The sequence below is a fragment of the Eschrichtius robustus genome, chromosome 11, assembly GCF_028021215.1.
Source record: "Eschrichtius robustus isolate mEscRob2 chromosome 11, mEscRob2.pri, whole genome shotgun sequence".
In the NCBI taxonomy this organism is placed as follows: Eukaryota; Metazoa; Chordata; class Mammalia; order Artiodactyla; family Eschrichtiidae; genus Eschrichtius; species Eschrichtius robustus.
The window spans coordinates 58,117,447-58,135,346 of record NC_090834.1 but is presented as its reverse complement, the minus strand read 5'-3'; the positions used below and the strand labels follow the sequence as shown (position 1 = coordinate 58,135,346).

The following is a 17,900-nucleotide window of genomic DNA, read 5'->3' as shown; positions in this document are numbered from 1 at the left end:
AGTCTCAGAGACCTCTGGGACAACATTAAACGCACCAACATTCGAATTATAGGGGTCCCAGAAGAAGAAGAGAAAAAGAAAGGGACTGAGAAAATATTTGAAGAGATTATAGTTGAAAACTTCCCTAATATGGGAAAGCAAATAGTCAATCAAGTCCAGGAAGCACAGAGAGTCCCATACAGGATAAATCCAAGGAGAAACATGGCAAGACGCATATTAATCAAACTATCAAAAATAAAATACAAAAAGAAAAATAGTAAAAGCAGCAAGGGAAAAACAACAAATAACATACAAGGGAATCCCCATAAGGTTAACAGCTGATCTTTCAGCAGAAACTCTGCAAGCCAGAAGGGAGTGGCAGGACATATTTAAAGTGATGAAAGGGAAAAAGGTACAACCAAGATTACTCTAACCAGCAAGGATCTCATTCAGATTCGACGGAGAAATTAAAACCTTTGCAGACAAGTAAAATCTAAGAGAATTCAGCACCACCAAACCAGCTTTACAACAAATGCTAAAGGAACTTCTCTAGGCAGGAAACACAAGAGAAGGAAAAGACCTACAATAACAAACCCAAAACAATTAAAATGGTAATAGGAACATACATATCGATAATTACCTTAAATGTAAATGGATTAATGCTCCAACTAAAAGACATAGGCTGGCTGAACGGATACAATAACAAGACCCATACATATGCTGTTTACAAGAGACCCACTTCAGACCTAGGGACACATACAGACTGAAAGTGAGGGGATGGGAAAAGATATTCCATGCAAATGGAAATCAAAAGAAAGCTGGAGTAGCAATTCTCATAGCAGACAAAATGACTTTTTTAAAAAATTTTTTTAAATTAATTAATTAATTAATTAATTAATTAATTAATTTATTTATTTATTTTTGGCTGTGTTGGGTCTTCGTTTCTGTGCAAGGGCTTTCTCTAGTTGCGGCAAGCGGGGGCCACTCTTCATCGCAGTGCGCGGGCCTCTCACTATCGTGGCCTCTCTTGTTGCGGAGCATAGGCTTCCGACGCGCAGGCTCAGTAGTTGTGGCTCATGGGCCTAGCTGCTCCGCGGCATGTGGGATCTTCCCAGACCAGGGCTCGAACCCGTGTCCCCTGCATTAGCAGGCAGACTCTCAACCACTGCGCCACCAGGGAAGCCACAAAATGACTTTAAAATGAAGACTATTACAAGAGACAAAGAAGGACACTACATAATGATCAAGGGATCAATTCAAGATGAAGACACAGCAATTGTAAATATTTATGCACCCAACATAGGGGCACCTCAATATATAAGGCAAATGCTAACAGCCATAAAAGGGGAAATTGACAGTCATAGTAGGGGACTTTAACACCCCACTTTCACCAATGGACAGATCATCCAAAATGAAAATAAATAAGGAAACACAAGTTTCAATGATACATTAAACAAGATGGACTTAATTGATATTTATAGGACATTCCATCCAAAAGAACAGAATACACACTCTTCTCAAGTGCTCATGGAACATTCTCCAGGATAGATCATATCTTGGATCACAAATCAAGCCATGGTAAATTTAAGAAAACTGAAATCATATCAAGTATCTTTTCTGACCACAACACTATGAGACTAGGTATCAATTACAGAAAAAAATCTAAAAAATACAAGCACATGGAGGCTAAACAATACACTACTAAATAACCAAGAGATCACTGAAGAAATCAAAGAGGAAATCAAAAAATACCTAGAAACAAATGACAATGAAAACATGATGACCCAAAACCTAGGGGATGCAGCAAAAGCAGTTCTAAGAGTGAAGTTTTTTGTTTTTTTTTTTTTAAAACTTTGCGTTTATTTATTTATTTATTTATTTATTTATTTATTTATTTATTTATTCATGGCTGTGTTGGGTCTTCGTTTCTGTGCAAGGGCTTTCTCTAGTTGTGGCAAGTGGGGGCCAGCCTTCATCGCGGTGTGCGGGCCTCTCATTATCGCGGCCTCTCTTGTTGCGGAGCACAGGCTCCAGACGCGCAGGCTCAGTAACTGCGGCTCACAGGCCTAGTTGCTCCGCGGCATGTGGGATTTTCCCACACCAGGACTCGAACCCGTGTCCCCTGCACTGGCAGGGAGATTCTCAACCACTGCGCCACCAGGGAAGCCCCTAAGAGGGAAGTTTATAGCAGTACAATCCTACCTCAAGAAACAAGAAACATCTCAAATAAACAACCTAACCTTACACCTAAAGCAGTTAGAGAAAGAAGAACAAAAAAACCCCAAACCTAGCAGAAGGAAAGAAATCATAAAGATCAGATCAGAAATAAATGAAAAAGAAATGAAGGAAACAATAGCAAAGATCAATAAAACTAAAAGCTGCTTCTTTGAGAAGATAAACAACATTGATAAACCATTAGCCAGACTCATCAAGAGAAAAAGGGAGAAGACTCAAATCAATAGAATTAGAAATGAAAAAGGAAAAGTAACAACTGACACTGCAGAAATACAAAGGATCATGAGAGATTACTACAAGCAACTCTATGCCAATAAAATGGACAACCTGGAAGAAATGGACAAATTGTTAGAAAAGCACAACCTCCCAAGACTGAACCAGGAAGAAATAGAAAATATAAACAGACCAATTACAAGCACTGAAATTGAAAATGTGATTAAAAATCTTCCAACAAACAAAAGTCCAGATGGCTTCACAGGTGAATTCTATCAAACATTTAGAGAAGAGCTAACACCCATGCTTCTCAAACCCTTCCAAAAAATTGCAGAGGAAGGAAGACTCTTAAACTCATTCTATGAGGCCACCATCACCCTGATACCAAAACCAGACAAAGATACTACAAAAAAAGAAAATTACAGACATATCGCTGATGAATATAGATGCAAAAATCCTCAACAAAATACTAGCAAACAGAATCCAACAACACATTAAAAGGATCATACACCATGATCAAGTGGGATTTATCCCAGGGATGCAAGGATTCTTCAATATACGCAAATCAATCAATGTGATACACCATATTAACAAATTGAAGAATAAAAACCATATGATCATCTCAATAGACGCAGAAAAAGCTTTTGACAAAATTCAACACCAGTTTACGATAAAAACTCTCCAGAAAGTGGGCATAGAGGGAATCTACCTCAACGTTATAAAGGCCATATACAACAAACCCACAGCAAACATCATTCTCAATGGTGAAAAACTGAAAGCATTTCCTCTAAGATCAGCAACCAGACAAGGATGTCCACTCTCGCCACTATTATTCAACATAGTTTTGGAAGTCCCAGCCATGGCAATCAGAGAAGAAAAAGAAATAAAAGGAATCCAAATTGGAAAAGAAGAAGTAAAACTGTCACTGTCTGCAGACGACATGATATTATACACAGAGAATCCTAAAAATGCCACCAGAAAACTACTAGAGCTAATCAATGAATATGGTAAAGTTGCAGGATACAAAATTAATGCACAGAAATCTCTTGCATTCCTAAACACTAATGATGAAAAATCTGAAAGGGAAATTATGGAAACACTCCCATTTACCATTGCAACAAAAAGAATAAAATACCTAGGAATAAACCTACCTAGGGAGACAAAAGACCCGTATGCAGAAAACTATAAGACACTGATGAAAGAAATTAAAGATGATACAAACAGATGGAGAGATATACCATGTTCTTGGATTGGAAGAATCAATATTGTGAAAATGACTATATTACCCAAAGCAATCTACAGATTCAATGCAATCCCTATCAAATTACCAATGGCATTTTTTATAGAACTAGAACAAAAAATCTTAAAATTTGTATGGAGACACAAAAGACTCCGAATAGCCAAAGCAGTCTTGAGGCAAAAAAACGGAGCTGGAGGAATCGGATTCCCTGACTTCAGACTATTCTACAAAGCTACAGTAATCAAGACAATATGGTACTGGCACAAAAACAGAAACATCGATCAATGGAACAAGATAGAAAGCCCAGAGATAAACCCATGCACCTATGGTCAACTAATCTATGACAAAGGAGGCAAAGATATACAATGGAGAAAAGACAGTCTCTTCAATAAGTGGTGCTGGGAAAACTGGATAGCTACATGTAAAAGAATGAAATTAGAATACTCCCTAACACCATACACAAAAATAAACTCAAAAGGGATTCGAGACCTAAATGTAAGACCGGACACTATAAAACTCTTAGAGGAAAACATAGGAAGAACACTCTTTGACATAAATCACAGCAAGATCTTTTTTGATCCACCTCCTAGAGTAATGGAAATAAAAACAAAAATAAACAAATGGGACCTAATGAAACTTCAAAGCTTTTGCACAGCAAAGGAAACCATAAACAAGACGAAAAGACAACCCTCAGAATGGGAGAAAATATTTGCAAACGAATCAATGGACAAAGGATTAATCTCCAAAATATATAAACAGCTCATTCAGCTCAATATTAAAGAAACAAACAACCCAATCCAAAAATGGGCAGAAGACCTAAATAGACATTTCTCCAAAGAAGACATACAGATGGCCAAGAAGTACATGAAAAGATGCTCAACATCACTAATTATTAGAGAAATGCAAATCAAAACTACAATGAGGTATCACCTCACACCAGTTAGAATGGGCATCATCAGAAAATCTACAAACAGCAAATGCTGGAGAGGGTGTGGAGAAAAGGGAATCCTCTTGCACTGTTGGTGGGAAGGTAAATTGATACAGCCACTATGGAGAACAACATGGAGGTTCCTTAAAAAACTAAAAATAGAATTACCATATGACCCAGCAATCCCACTACTGGGCATAAACCCAGCGAAAACCGTAATTCAAAAAGACACATGCACCCCAGTGTTCACTGCAGCACTATTTATAATAGCCAGGTCATGGAAGCAACCTAAATGCCCATCGACAGATGAATGGATAAATAAGTTGTGGTACATATATACAATGGAATATTACTCAGCCATAAAAAGGAACGAAATTGAGTCATTTGTTGAGACGTGGATGGATCTAGAGACTGTCATACAGAGTGAAGTAAGTCAGAAAGAGAAAAACAAATATCGTATATTAACGCATGTACGTGGAACCTAGAAAAATGGTACAGACGAACCGGTTTGCAGGGCAAGAGTTGAGACACAGATGTAGAGAACAAACGTATGGACGCCAAGGGGGGAAAACCGCGGCAGGGTGGGGATGGTGGTGTGCTGTATTGGGCGATTGGGATTGACATGTATAGACTGATGTGTATAAAATTGATGACTGATTAAAAAAAAAAAAGAAAAAGAAAAATCATGAGCAAGTGAATAGGAAAAGAATCTCAAGGCCAGGAATTCAGTGGATATTTTCAGTCAGCTTAAAGATAAAACTTGGGTTTTCCCTTAAGTGGCAAGTGACTTAGTCAGTGGCCATCATAGGCAGAAAGTTAAATTAGTCCCTCTAAGTGTCTTTATCTTAATGAAGCTGTTTCACTATGTTGGCAAATAATGAAATGAGGCAAAAAGGCAAGAAAGGAGAAATCGAGAAGAGGGTGAAGGGATTCCAAACATGGATTAATGAGCAATAGTAGCAGTACAAGAGAATTCTTAGCGAATCACAATAGACCAGAGGGCTAAGAATAATCCAGCGGCAGAAGAGGAAGCAAAAAGAGTACATTATTTAGCCTTAAAGCAGCTTCCCTTGTCCGATTATGTTTAATGGAAGCCTAAAATCTACAGGCATGTTTATTACTGACTCATGTTATTCTACTCTTTATGTCACACATTTTAAAGTCTCCATCTGATACAATAAAATCAGTGACCGATTTTATGATCTTTCATGACATGATGGATACTTTACTTTTCTTCCACGGGAGTTGTGAGGGTTGTGTCATTTTTAAACTACATGCAGAATTCTTAGTTTGATCTGCAGAATTCAGCACTCAATTATGTACCATCTTGTATAGTTCAGTAGATTTCAAAGTACTGGAGAATGTGTACCATATGCTTCCTTCTATCTCATTGCATTTTTCTTGGTGCTAAGCATGTATTAAAAGCTTAATAACTAAAAAAATAAAAACGAAACAAAAACAAAAAAAACCAGACCAATCACAAGCACTGAACACGAGACTGCGATTAAAAATCTTCCAACAAACAAGGATCAGAGATTTGAATTGACTACAAACTTACCAGGGGTCAACAATGAAACAGAACTCTTAAAAAAAAAAAAATCAAATCAAGTTCTGTAGAGTTTAGAACAAAGGAGGGGTCCCAATGTCTCCGTACCGGTGATATCTCAAACGAAACTACTGAATGCCACATTTTAAGAGAATGCAGACAAACTAGAAGTTATTCAGCAGGGTAAGCAGGATAAGGAAAGATTTGAGATGCAGAATGATTTAAAGACATACATGTTTGACTCAGGCAGATGGGCTAAAGGCGTTCCCTGGGGTAGAACAAACAGTATCAGGACCAGCTGTGAGAAGCTACAGGGTGGTAGGGTTCAGCCTAACCCAGAAGCTGTACAGCAATCAGAGGTGTCCATCAACATGCAGGGCCATTGGCAGAGAGCCAAGCATCATAGACGAATCTTAAATGGAGGCAGCTCTGAGGGCTAGTGTTGCCTTCTCCCCTAAGAGCTCCACCATCCATCCATCCCAAAGGCCCTATCTCTCTGACAGGACTACCACTCCATACCTGTCCAAGTAGTTCACAATATTTGGGTTCTTGTTTTCCCTCATGACCAGGATCTCATTAATAATCAGCTCTTTCTTCGGCTGCTGCTGAAGGTTCATCTGCTTAATGGCCACCTGAAATTAGAGTACATTCAATGTACAACCAGAGTCACTCAGCATTTACTGAGCACCTACTAAGTACCAGACATAAACACTAAGGAGATAAAAATGAATAAGATATGGTCTTAGCCCTTGAGGAAAATCACAGTTCATCTCTGGAGACCAGTAGTACTCAGTGTGAGGTCCCCAGACCAGCAACATCAACATTATCTAGGAATGTGCTAGAAATAAAAATTTTCAGTCCCCACATAAAACTACTGAATCAGAAATTCTGTGGGTTGTTTTTTTTTTGTTTTGTTTTTTTGCACAAACTTTCTATTTAATGGAAAAGTTCACTTGCTAAGTATAAGGATCATTTATTACTTGGCATTGGTACTGGTGTCACTGGAGGTGAGGATAAGACATAGTTATGAAGAATTTAAATGAGGAAGTGAAAGAATTTAAAAACTGATCTTTCCATTCATCTCTCTGCCTTCTTAGATCTCTACTTAATCCAAGCCCAAGTAAATAGGGACTTCCTTTTCCTCAGAAACTCTGTACTTTAATAAGCCCTCCAGGCAATTCTCATGTGCACCAAAGTGTGAAGATCAAACTTGCTACTAAATAAAATACTTATATTAGAAAAATACTTTTAAAATTCACAATATAAAAGAGGTATGCTATAACAAAAGTCCCTACAAAGTGTTACAAGAACATAAAACTGGGCCAAGAACTCTTTCACACTATCAATGCAGAGGTTTCATAAAGGGGAGATGAGTTTTTGAACTTGTTGTGGAAAAATAAATCAGAGTTGACCAGGTTAAGAAAGAATAGAAAAAGGGGATCCTTAATGTTTATGTATGAAAAAGATATTGATAGGCTTTTTGTCTACAGAAATAAACAAATTTTCACATAATACAAATTTAAGGAACACGTTAGTTTCCAAGGCACTTTTGTGTCCTTTTTTATGTGTCGGGTACTATGTAGGGTATTCTCAAATGTATTTCATTTAATCCTCTGAGACACGTTACGAGTTAAATATTACTATTGACCCCCTTTGACAGATAAGGAAATTGTGATTCAGAGAGGATATGTGACTTGCCTACACAGCTATTCAGTAGCAAAATCAGGATTAGAATCTCAAAAGTGACGCCCATTTATCCTGCACACACAACCAGATTAATCTTCCCCACAGTACACATTTGGTGACTCTCTCCCCTGTTCAAAGCAGAAATGGCTCCTGTTTGCCTCGAGATGCTCCTTGGCCCAACATTCGAAGCCCTTATGATCTGACCCCTATCTTACTTCTTTCTCACTGTATTCCTTCATATACTACAATCTGAGCTTCTCTCCATTTAGAACATCTTGCTCCACTGTTTTTATGTGTTCCAAACCTTTTTATACTTTGTATCAGACCAAAAGAAACCTCATTCTCCAAACCAGATAGGCTTTTTTGCCTTCTTTAAAGCCCCATAAGATTATACCTATACTTCTCTTGTGGAACTCAGCACATACTGAATTGTATGATGATTAGTTAGGGTGTGTCTCTCGAGAAGCTTGAGAGCTCATTTGAAAGCTCAGAATCCCTGGTGCCAAGCACAGGGCCTGACACACAGTGGGTGCTCAAAAAATCTTTTCAGAAATGAAGAGGAAAAGACAGAATTCAGTGAGTTGATAAATACTTTGTTTTTAAACCACAAAGAGCATTAGCAATAATAGGCTGCTCTATCCCATAGGAGTAGACTTTAAATTATTTCCTAAATGTTTATTCCCTAGAAATAACAGCCAAGAACATGAACACCTAACAGAACAACTAAAATTAGTCTTTCCAGAATCAGCAAGAAGTGTAGAGGTTGAATAATTCAACTTTTATGAAAAAACCCCAAATTCTATTATTTCTTCAATCAAGTATGGACAATCTTCTCCCATGAGCCAGTTCATCAGTAAGAATAGAAATGATTTTTTAAAACATTTTGATCACCTCCATTCCCTGCCCTAAGTGAGAAAAAATTGCTTTGCAGTGGAGTCTCCTATCAGGTTAGGCTTCTGGTCTGGCTGCAGCTTGCTATAACGGCTGATGTTTAGCTTTTTCTAATGTCTAAAGAGGAACACATTGATCTAAAGACACATTACATTAAGATTGTAAGCCCTTACAAACATACTAAGACCTGGAGCCTTTGCAGTTCCTCAGGCCATCCTGGAAGATGAGACAGTGCTTATGAACCTCACAGAGGTCACTGCTGGCAGCAGCAAGGGAAAAAAGAGGCAGGCCATGGATGACAGAGGGGGTGGCAGGACACCAGGAATTCTTTTTTTTTTTTTTTAACACCTTTATTGGAGTATAATTGCTTTACAATGGTGTGTTCGTTTCTGCTTTATAACAAAGTGAATCAGTTATACATATACATATGTTCCCATATCTCTTCCCTCTTGCATCTCCCTCCCTCCCACCCTCCCTATCCCACCCCTCCAGGTGGTCACAAAGCACCGAGCTGATCTCCCTGTGCTAGACTATTACAAGGGACAAAGAAGGACACTACATAATGATCAAGGGATCGATCCAAGAAGAAGATATAACAATTGTAAATATTTATGCACCCAACATAGGAGCACCTCAATACATAAGGCAAATACTAACAGCCATAAAAGGGGAAATCGACAGTAACACAATCATAGTAGGGGACTTTAACACCCCACTTTCACCAATGGACAGATCATCCAAAATAAGAATACAGGAATTCTTTACAGTAGTCCTTAACTATGGGCTAGGCTAAATGCCCTTCACCTAATCAGATCTCTCCTATTCAGGACAGCAGATAGCACTTCTATAACAGAAAAAGAACTGGACTTGAACCCTGAGGGCCTAAGTTCTGGGGCTGAGTCTGTCACTTACTAACCTTGACCAGTCACAAGCTCTCTGAGCCTCGGTCCCTTTATCAATACTGAGGATAATAATCCCAACCCTGAATCCCCTCCTCACAGGATTGTTTCGAGAACTAAATGAGACAGTGGTCAATGTGTTACTCATACATAAGAAATGTAAATAATACAGTAAGACAACAATGAAAATGCTAATCATTGTCATAACTGCATTTGATGAGTAACTGGCACAGAGCAGCAAGTGACAACGTTCTCAGCAGGAATGACAGCAAAAACAAACCACCCTCCCACCACTACTGTTTACTGAATGCCTACTCTGTGCCAGTGCTGTGTTAGGTGCTCCACTGACATTATCTCTGTAAAACCTAACAACAACCCTGTCAAGCAAGAATCATTATCTTCATTTTCAGGGAGGAAAATTAAGACTAAGACTTACAAGAAAGTTGCCCAAGGTCATAATCAATGCCTTCAGGTTCATATGACTTCAAAGCCACTTCCAGTCTACTCTTTCTATTACACACATTCCCTCTAAAAAATGGGTTTGAAAATTAATTGCTGGATCTGTAACTGGAAGATTTCCAGCACTAATATGCTAATCTTCTTACATATGACAGACAATAGCTCTCCTCTTCTCAGCTGGATAACTCCCAATAAGCACTCGCTCACAAACACAGAGTATCTCGCTAGCTCCACTAAAGATTTACACTCCCTGGGGGAGGAAATGAGGCCTTCCTGGCTACAATGCATTAGCCACCCTAATGGACTCCCTTCCATTCATAGTTTTGTAACCACAAGGCAGGCACATAGTGAAGTCAAGTTTGTTTCCTGTGGCCAGCTGCTCACACATGGAGCCTCCAGGCCTTCCAGGAACCGGCCAGCACCAGCCTGCCTCCCATCAAGGGCTGTGAGGCCCCAGAGGCCAAAAACACGACAAGGGGCCGTGGTGCCTAACCTTGGCTCTGCTGTGGCCTTGCAGCCCAGAAAGCACAAGTTAAAATTTTAGAATCAAAAGATTCTAACCCAGCCCTTGCTAACTGCTATTAGCACAACCCTGCACAAGTTACTTAAACTCCTGAGCCTCAAATTCCTCATCAGTAAAAAGGAAATAATATTACCTACCTCATAGGGTTCTTTTTAATATTAATATTAATATTTAATATAACCTCCTTTTTTCTATCTCTACCTCCAATACAGCATATTTAAAATCAGCAGAATGATACCATCCTTCCTTCTTTACCATTATTTTTTCAGATTCCTGTCAGCATTATAAGAGTTTTATATGTACACAATAGAAAGTATGGTTTCTTACATTTATATATACGATTTTAATGCCTGAATCTTTCATAGTTCTTAGCACAAAGTGTAGCATAGAGCAAATATTCAGTAAACATTCTGTAGAATAAATACATACAAATAAAAATTAATATATATGTAATTCTTGGTTTATGGTATATTTTCAAACGCATTATTTCACTCAACTCATTCACATTTTGTGAGGTATATGTTATCATGCACATTTTATAAATAAATAAAATTCAGGCTCAGGAGGTCAAATGACTTGCCCAAGGTTTTATAAGTAAGTAAAGGTAAACATCTAGGTTATTGGATTCTCACATCAAATAACAATTAATAAATCTTCAAACATAATAATGTTTGGGTTTTTTTTTAAGTTGACTTACCCTTGATGGAGCCTCAATATTTGGCTCAGACACTTGTAAAAGCCTGACAAGAGCACAGTGAGGTACGTGCTTTCCCTATTAACCATGACTTCTCCAGTACACCATGGGGTTTCAACCACCAAACATATACAAGCAGGTCCTAGTAGCCTCCCTCAGGAGAGCCCAACTCTGTTTTCACTGGAACAGGACGTGCCTCTCTTAAGCTCTGAGCCCCATTAGTCTTTTGAACTAAGATCTTCCCCAGGCAACTCCCATATACAACCCACCTTCCAACATTCCTGCTCCGCAACCAAAGAGTACAATGCAAAGAAACTTCAAGCATTCTAGATTCCCTTCATGGCTTCCTTCTGCTGAAAATAAGATCTTAGGTATCAGGCCTTAGCAATAAGATCAGAGCTTTCCCAGCTTATGAAATGTGAGAGACAAAGAGGTGCCTCCAAATGAGGACTTCAATGTCTACTGGAATCCTGGGCACAGAGTAATGGAAGGACCACAAGATTGGGAGGCAAGAGACATATGTTTAAATCTCTTCTATATCAGATTTCTCTCCCAAGCACCAGACTTGTAAAAATAATTGTCCACCAGGCAGTTTCACAAGAAAGTCTCTCAGGCAACATCTAACTTCCTCAAATCTGTACCTCCTCCTTTGTTCTTTCTCCTTTACTAGTACCACTCACTTGTGAGCCATCCTCACATTCACCAAATTCTGTCATATCTACTTAAGTACCTCTCAAATTCATCCACTTCTCCCCATTCATACTATACTACCACCTTGGTCCAGACCATCATCTCTCACGTGGAATTACACAGTAACCTCCTGACTCATTGCTCCACTCTTATCTCCCCGAATCTCTTCTCTACACTGTAGCCACAGTGACTTTTTCCAGAATCTGTAAATCTCATCATGTTAAGGAGTTCTAGTCTGCAATACTGAGAAACCAGAAGTGTCCCTATTGAGCTAAGAAGGGCAAAAACTTAACAAAAAGGAAAAAGAAACAGTGGAACTGAAGGAGTAGTAGTTGGTGGTGGATACTTACCTCCTGTCCTGTGGCCACATCCATTGCAGTGTACACAGTGCCTGAAGCACTGAACAACAGGTGGGGGAAAGAAAAAAACAGGTGTTAGATGAAGTGACATTTGTCAAGTGAAGCTCTACACACAATCTGGCAATGCAAGTGTTAATAAAAATAGAAGCAAAAATAATCCTCCCCATTGCCTCTCCCACTCCACTCTCATGAGAGGCAGTATGTAGTAGTAAAGAGAATATACGCTCTAGTGGCCATCAGGAAGTGAGGGAAGAAAGGAGGGACGGAGGAAGAAAGGCAGAGAAATACTAGGAATAATCCTAGGAAAGTAATCATGTCCATTCTAAATGACTAAAAACCACACTTTATGCCTATAACCATGAACCCTGTGTGTTTGTAGATGAGTGATATGCAACAATATTTGTAACCTTACATGTCAGTATGTCAGATTTATATGATGCGATTGAAAGAAACTTAAAATTCTATGTACTGCAAAAATGTATTCTAGGCAAGCTCTGTGATTATGCTTCCCAGGTAAGTCAGGTCAATTCGGGGGAAAGGTCACTTGTAAGTTTGCCTGGAAGACAGAAATTATGGTCACCAGCTTCCCAACTACAACTCTTTAGTTAGGATCCTAGCTACATGTCAGGAAGTTGACATCATAAGATATGGACAATCAAATAAGGATGGGATTCTTTGCATTGGCAGTTATTTCCCCATTGCCTGATCATCCTACCTCTAGACATCTTCTGTCATAAAGCTGATGTCTATATCCCTGTCCCCATTCTCCCCTATCCCACCAGATATACCATTCTTAAAGGGCAAATATGCCCAGTCCTCGGGGAACTGGACATTTTGAGACTGTGTCTCCATGATTACAGAGGCTCAGAAGCTATTGAGGCCCACTGGTTAGTTCCTGATTGTTTCTGCCTCAAATAGACATATGATTAGACTATGAATTCCAGGTCAAAAAAACCTTCAGGTCTTAAAGGGAAAAAAAAAAACAAGCAAAATTATAATAGTACTAATTTATCTTATTTGTGTGCCATGTACAGTTTTAAAATCATGGAATGTGGAAACATCAACACAGGTGCTTAATACATATTGCATTCCTCCCTTAGCACTAACACACCTGTCAAGTAAGCAAGGAAAAAAACTTTTGCAGATCATGCCTATTTATGGGCCTCATACATCTGAACACACACATCAGCAGTTTGGGAGGTGAAAGACCCTGAATCCACAACCCCTCTCACTTAAATGAAGAAACTGAAGTCCAGAGATAGGACCTGACTTGCCCACACTTGTCTGTGTACCTTGCTGCTACATTCTTAATATCTCAATGTAATTATCTAAAGGAAATACCAACCCAGATTACTCTGAGGCAAGCAAAACAATTTCTTCTCAAGGTGTTAACTACCTTATACCAGTTCAGACTCACAAAAGCACCAGACCAGGAAAAAATGAGATCCACTCAAGTCCAGGGTTGTTTTGAGGACTGAATTAAACAACAGATGCAAATAACAGATGTAAGCTGTACAATACTGTACAAATACAACATCAGTATATTATGCATTACTTTATCTTATTTCAGAAGTTCTTGGATGCATAAAAAAGAAAACTAAAACAGAAAGCTTCAATGACTTCACTAACAACAATGCTTTCACTCAAGTAACACTGAGAGCTTTCTACAAGCCAGACACTTCAGTTTCTTTTTAATTTTAGCTAATTGGGTATATCTGTAGAAATCTTATTATTTTTCTTTTTTATACGAAGGTATAACTTACCTAAAGTAATCTGCACAAATCTCAAGTATACAACTTGATGATTTTTCAATATGTACACAACTACATGTTCACCATCACGATCACCCCTGAAGGTTCTCTCTTGCCACATCCCAATCAACACTCCCCTCCCAGACGCAATGATTATTCTGACTTATATTAGCATTAGTTTTGCCTGTTCTTTAACTCCATATAAATAAAATCATACAGCATGTGCTCTTTTGTATCTGGCTTCTCTTACTCAAAATAATGGCCACTTTTAAGACTTATCACAGTATATTATAATTTTTTGTTTGACTCTCTCCTTCTGTAGACATGGGGTCTCTGAAGGGAGAGACTGATTCATAGCTGTATTCACAGTGCCTAGCACCTAACAGGAATTCAGTTAAGATTTGCTGAGTTCAGTACATTGAGGGCAGTATACAAGATGCAGAGAAGGAATCAGAGAGCAGGAGACATGAATTCTGGCATCCACTAGAAAAACAGATCCCATTATACTAGCAGAAGAGTCTGCAGTTCTGAGTCTTCCATTTCATATTAGTGCTGGTAGGTCTCAGCATCAGGTAAACGGGGTTAATCTGGAAAAGCAGAGCTATAATTTGGGAAGGTTTTGTGCTAAGAAAATAAATGGGTTTTTCACCCTCACCACAGGTATATTTTTAGCAACCATGTCAGCTAATGGCACATCTCACATATTAAACATAATTCTGTAAACCTGAGGTCAGCCTAACAAAACACCTTCAGATGGGTGAGGGGTGAGGTGGAGAAAGAAGAACAAGATTTATGAGAGACAAAACAAAAGCAAAATCATATATACCAGCACACACAATTTTAAGTCATTTTTCTAGGGAAGAAAATGCCCCTACTAACCCTTGTCCAATCTTCTCAAACCGTGTGTATTTCTTCTTAGGATCACCCACACTCACTATGCTCCCTTTGAAAGAAACAGAGAACATGAATCAGTTTTTCCCAGATCAACATACAAAATAGGCCCCATATTTCCCCAAATGCTGAGCTGGAAAGGATTAAAGAACTATCTCCAATACCTAAAAACCACACTAAGCAGGTCCTTAGTTTTCCCTCTTTAAGTTTCAACCAGAAGTTTCATCTCCTTACCGCTTTTATTCATAGTACTCTAATCCAATTCTAAACTCCTAAAAGTTATTCATTCATTTAAAATCCATTCATTCAATAGACATTTACTCATTTTAACATGCTCACTTACTATGTACTAAGCTCTATGTTGAATGCAACAAATAAAGAGATAGATGAGACACAGTTAAGACAGTCTCTGCTCTCAAGAAGCTCTAATCTCGGGGCTTCCCTGGTGGCGCAGTGGTTGAGAATCTGCCTGCCAATGCAGGGGACACGGGTTCGAGCCCTGGTCTGGGAGGATCCCACATGCCGCGGAGCGACTAGGCCCGTGAGCCACAATTGCTGAGCCTGCGCGTCTGGAGCCTGTGCTCCGCACCAAGAGAGGCCACGATAGTGAGAGGCCCGCGCACCGTGATGAAGAGTGGCCCCCACTTGCCGCAACTAGAGAAAGCCCTCGCACAGAAACGAAGACCCAACACAGCCATAAATAAAATAAATAAATAAAAAGAATAAAAAAAAAAAAAAAAGAAGCTCTAATCTCAGAGGAGACAAACAATAAGTATAAAGTTCCATGAAAATATAATAATTGTGGTGATACAGAAAGAGGCAAAAATATAGACTGGAAAGGTTTCAGAAGGGAAGTGATATCTGGACTAATTTTTACAGGGTTAGTAGGAATTAGCCAGGGAGAGAAAGTCAAGAAAGGGTTACAACAGAAAGTACTTCAAGTGCAAAGACACATAGGTATGAGAGAGTTGACAGTTTCAAAAAAAGTATTCTGGAGATGGTAAAACTGAGGCCCACAGAAAGGAAGATACTACCCCTCAAGGTCACACAGCAAATTGGTGTCAGAGCTAAGATTAGGAGCTTGGTTTTGGTCTCCCAGTCCAAAGCACTTTCCACTAATACCAATTACTAGGATTTGGTACTTTTCACATACATTATTTCATCTGACTTACAAATGAGACAGGTATTAACATCCCTATTTAAAAGATGAGAAAAAGGAGGCCCAGAGAACAGTAGGAAATCGCCCAACATGCAAGTTAGTGGCTGTGCTTCAACCCACGGGTCCTTAACTCCCAGGCCAGTCTGCTTCCCATAATTCTATGTTCTAAGTATTACTGTTTAAAAAAAAAATCTGGTTCAGAGAAATAGAATACATACAAGAGTAAACAGATGGCTAGGTAAGTGGCTTTTCTTATTTCATCATTTCATAAGGGCTCTGGGCAAGGGCAACTTTTAAAAGAGTGAAATTTTTTTAAAAAGTCAAGTAAGAATTATCAGGACAAAATCGAGAGCTGCTAAGCGGAGGAACCAGAAACGTCAGCTTTAAAAAGCAATGCCAGTGTGCAGACTTGACCAAATCAGTCACATCAAATCCTCTTTAGAAGTAGATGAGTTCAAAGAACAAATCAAAGGCCTTGTCAGATGATTCTTCCAAGCCTACAGACCAACCCAGTCCTTTCTTCTCATATGAATTCTCCTGCAGATTACTGAAAAAGAGAAACAAGCTACCCTAATATTTCTGGTCACGAAAAAAAAGTAAAATGGAAGTTTCCACCTGACTGCAAGAAACAGCATGTTCTGATTACAGGAGCACAAGTTGCGCTCTAACCCCAGCTCTGTCACTTCTTGGCTGTGTGAATCTTCGCAGAGTATTTAGCATCCCTAGCCTCAAGTACCTTAACTGCAAAAAATGAGGATTATAATGTCTGTCTTCAAGGGTTAAAATGAGGAGTAAATGAAAAAAAATCAAGAAAATGCCTTGCTTATCATTTGGTACATAGCACAGGCTCACAAAATGTTAGTTTCCCTTACTTCTTTTCCTTCAGCCAAGATGGCAGATCCGTCTTCTGTCAACAGAAACATCAATAATCAACATAGCACTCTTTCCCACCAGGTTTAGACAAGGCCTCAGTCTTTCTCAACACAACATTCCAGACTATTCACTAGGTAAAAGCTATTTGTCATCTCCATAACCCATGCCTAGTGGTTAAGTGATTTCTAGCCCTTGAAGTGGGCTATCCACGCTATCATCACATTCCCATCCTAATGTTGCATCTAATCAGGGCTGGTGAGACAGAGGAGGTGGGTGCAAGGACAGGTGAAGAGAAGCACAGTCTGGCTAAGATATAAAGCACAGCCAGCCAGCCACATACACCTAGCGCAGAACCGAGATCTTTATAGCAATAGAATTCCACCTTTGTGCTTGACCAGTCACATACCAGAGGGAAATTCAAAAACCTGGAAAGTGCTTACGTAATTTCTCCAAGATCTCCTCATCAGACATTTTAGGTTTCTTCTTCTGCTTCTCAGTATTCCGGGTCAGAGCATCTGGCGGAGTGGCATTATTCTCAGTAGGTGAAATGGGAGATGTAGCCACATCCCGAGTTGGAGTAATAGGAAGTGGTTCAATCACGGACCGTGTGTATACCTGTATTGTTGGTGCAAAAATTTGGCAAGGCCAGTCTCTCTTAGATGTGTGTGTTAGAACATCCACAGAAGAACAAATCCCAGGAAACTCATCCCTTCTCCTAGGTCAAAATCTATGTTACTCTTCCTCTATACTCAGGCTGTGAGGATGGAATGGCCTTCCTTGCTCTCACTATACACAACAAGGGTTAGTGAGAGTCTGAGCACTTAAGATATTCAGTACAAGTTAGACAACTCTCATTATAAATAGTTCAAAGGACATTCTATCAT

At 39.1% G+C, this 17,900-nt stretch overlaps 1 protein-coding gene across 7 annotated transcripts in view; it reads right to left on the bottom strand.

Annotated features, from left to right (window-relative positions):
* The window catches only part of PAK1 (p21 (RAC1) activated kinase 1), a 152,139-nt gene that overhangs the window by 17,140 nt on the left and 117,099 nt on the right, over positions 1-17,900 (bottom strand). For all 7 annotated transcript variants that reach the window (XM_068556021.1, XM_068556014.1, XM_068556017.1 and 4 more), the window contains 4 exons: positions 17,457-17,631; positions 14,973-15,036; positions 12,334-12,382; positions 6,661-6,773 (listed from right to left, as the gene is read on the bottom strand). In XM_068556021.1, coding sequence (XP_068412122.1) covers positions 6,661-6,773; positions 12,334-12,382; positions 14,973-15,036; positions 17,457-17,631 — 401 coding nt within the window. The remainder of the gene's footprint in view (positions 1-6,660; positions 6,774-12,333; positions 12,383-14,972; positions 15,037-17,456; positions 17,632-17,900) is intronic.